The sequence below is a fragment of the Nematolebias whitei genome, chromosome 12 (assembly GCF_014905685.2).
Source record: "Nematolebias whitei isolate Nwh7 chromosome 12, NemWhi1, whole genome shotgun sequence".
NCBI lineage: Eukaryota > Metazoa > Chordata > Actinopteri > Cyprinodontiformes > Rivulidae > Nematolebias > Nematolebias whitei.
In genome coordinates this window covers 16,003,959-16,005,425 of record NC_056509.1, presented here as the reverse complement: position 1 = coordinate 16,005,425, position 1,467 = coordinate 16,003,959, and the positions used below count along the sequence as shown (strand labels likewise).

The 1,467-nt window shown below is 46.0% G+C and overlaps 1 protein-coding gene across 1 annotated transcript in view; it reads right to left on the bottom strand.

The window, feature by feature from the left end:
* ankrd6b (ankyrin repeat domain 6b) overlaps positions 1-1,467 on the bottom strand; it is a gene marked incomplete in the record, with an annotated part of 167,747 nt that continues 166,280 nt past the window's right edge. The window contains 1 exon segment of the mRNA XM_037685720.1: positions 1-818. Within this exon segment, the coding sequence (XP_037541648.1) occupies positions 271-818 (548 nt within the window).

Here is a 1,467-nt window from a genome sequence, read left to right as displayed (position 1 = left end):
GACACATTTGAGGACTTTTTATACTTTGGGCTTTATCAAACACTTTACACAACAATTATTCTTCATCTAAAGAACTACACATTAATATGTCAGGTGGGTGTTACTATGACAACAAACAAAACATGGTTGTAAATGAAAACTGGAAGCAGCCACCATCCTGATTAGCTTTCTCATTTATGTGTTTGTGTCTTTTCAACATAGAGTTAAACTAACCCTACCATTAGTTAGGTGTTGTTTTATTTTTGCAGTAACAGAAGAAATGTGTTAGTCCTACTGGGTAGTCCTCAATAGGTGCAGTTCATCCTCCAGACAGGAAATCCTTTCCATCAGAGCAGCTCTGTCAGCCTGAGCCCTCTGCTCGGCCTGCTGCTGAGCCTCCTGCACCTTCTGCTCATACCAGCGCTCTATCTGTGTCAGCACCGCCTCAAAGAAGCACTGGGTCACCTCCATGGCGTGCATATTGTCCCTTTCCTGAGCAAAGGTTGCCCCACCAGGCTGATTTCCAAAACCTTCTGGAGTCCTGACCCCTGCTGCCTCTCTGGACTTAGTCCTGCCTTGGGGATGCTTCTTGGAGTGCTTCCTGCTGACATGGCCACGCTTGCCATCTCTGCTGCTACAGAGGCGTTCTGTGCTCGCAGGCGGGGTGCTCGCTCTGTGCTTCTGTCTGCTGCTGACCTCCAACTTTACCGAGTCCAGGTCCTGCAGGTCCTGGTTCTTCCTCTGCGTGGCTGCAGAGATCACTGGGCGCTCCTTTGGTCGAACCACCTGGGCTGATGCTGCCGGTGCTGTGGTCTCTGCTTTGTGCGTCGTATCACCATCTGTTTGGAGTAGAAATTAGAGTAAGTTAATGTTTTGTCACCCTGTAAGCACAAACCATATTACTAATTCAATTCCGTTCAGTTTATTTATAAAGCGCCAAGTTACAACAGAAGTCATCTCAGGGCACTGAACAGAAACGAGGTTGTAAGCTCAATCATAGCACTTATACTTATCAGAATCAGAATAAGCTTTATTATCATTGTACCAAGATACAAGAAGAATATGTCCGTACAGTCATCTGAAAGATGGGCGGAGTGCACGAAGCTGCTGCGATGATAGCGCGGCCACTCATCCTTTTCAGAATACATTTTTTAGATAGAAAAAGGAACAAAGCCACGAAGAGAGGATAGTGGCATTACAAAAAAGAGCTCTTTACACCTTGTCCTAACAGGACACGATTTAAGACATAAAAAAAACTCTGCCAGCTAAAGCACATTTATGAACACGTTACATATACATTTACGATGAGGCGGTCCATGGAGCACTAACAGATAGTCCATTGTCCTGATAAGAGGATGGTCAGCCGGCACAGTTCTGATAAGCCTCCACAGAAGTTGGTGTGTGTGTGTGTGTGTGTGTGTGTGTGTGTGTGTGTGTGTGTGTGTGTGTGTGTGTGTGTGTGTGTGTGTGTGTGTGTGTGGTGGTGGT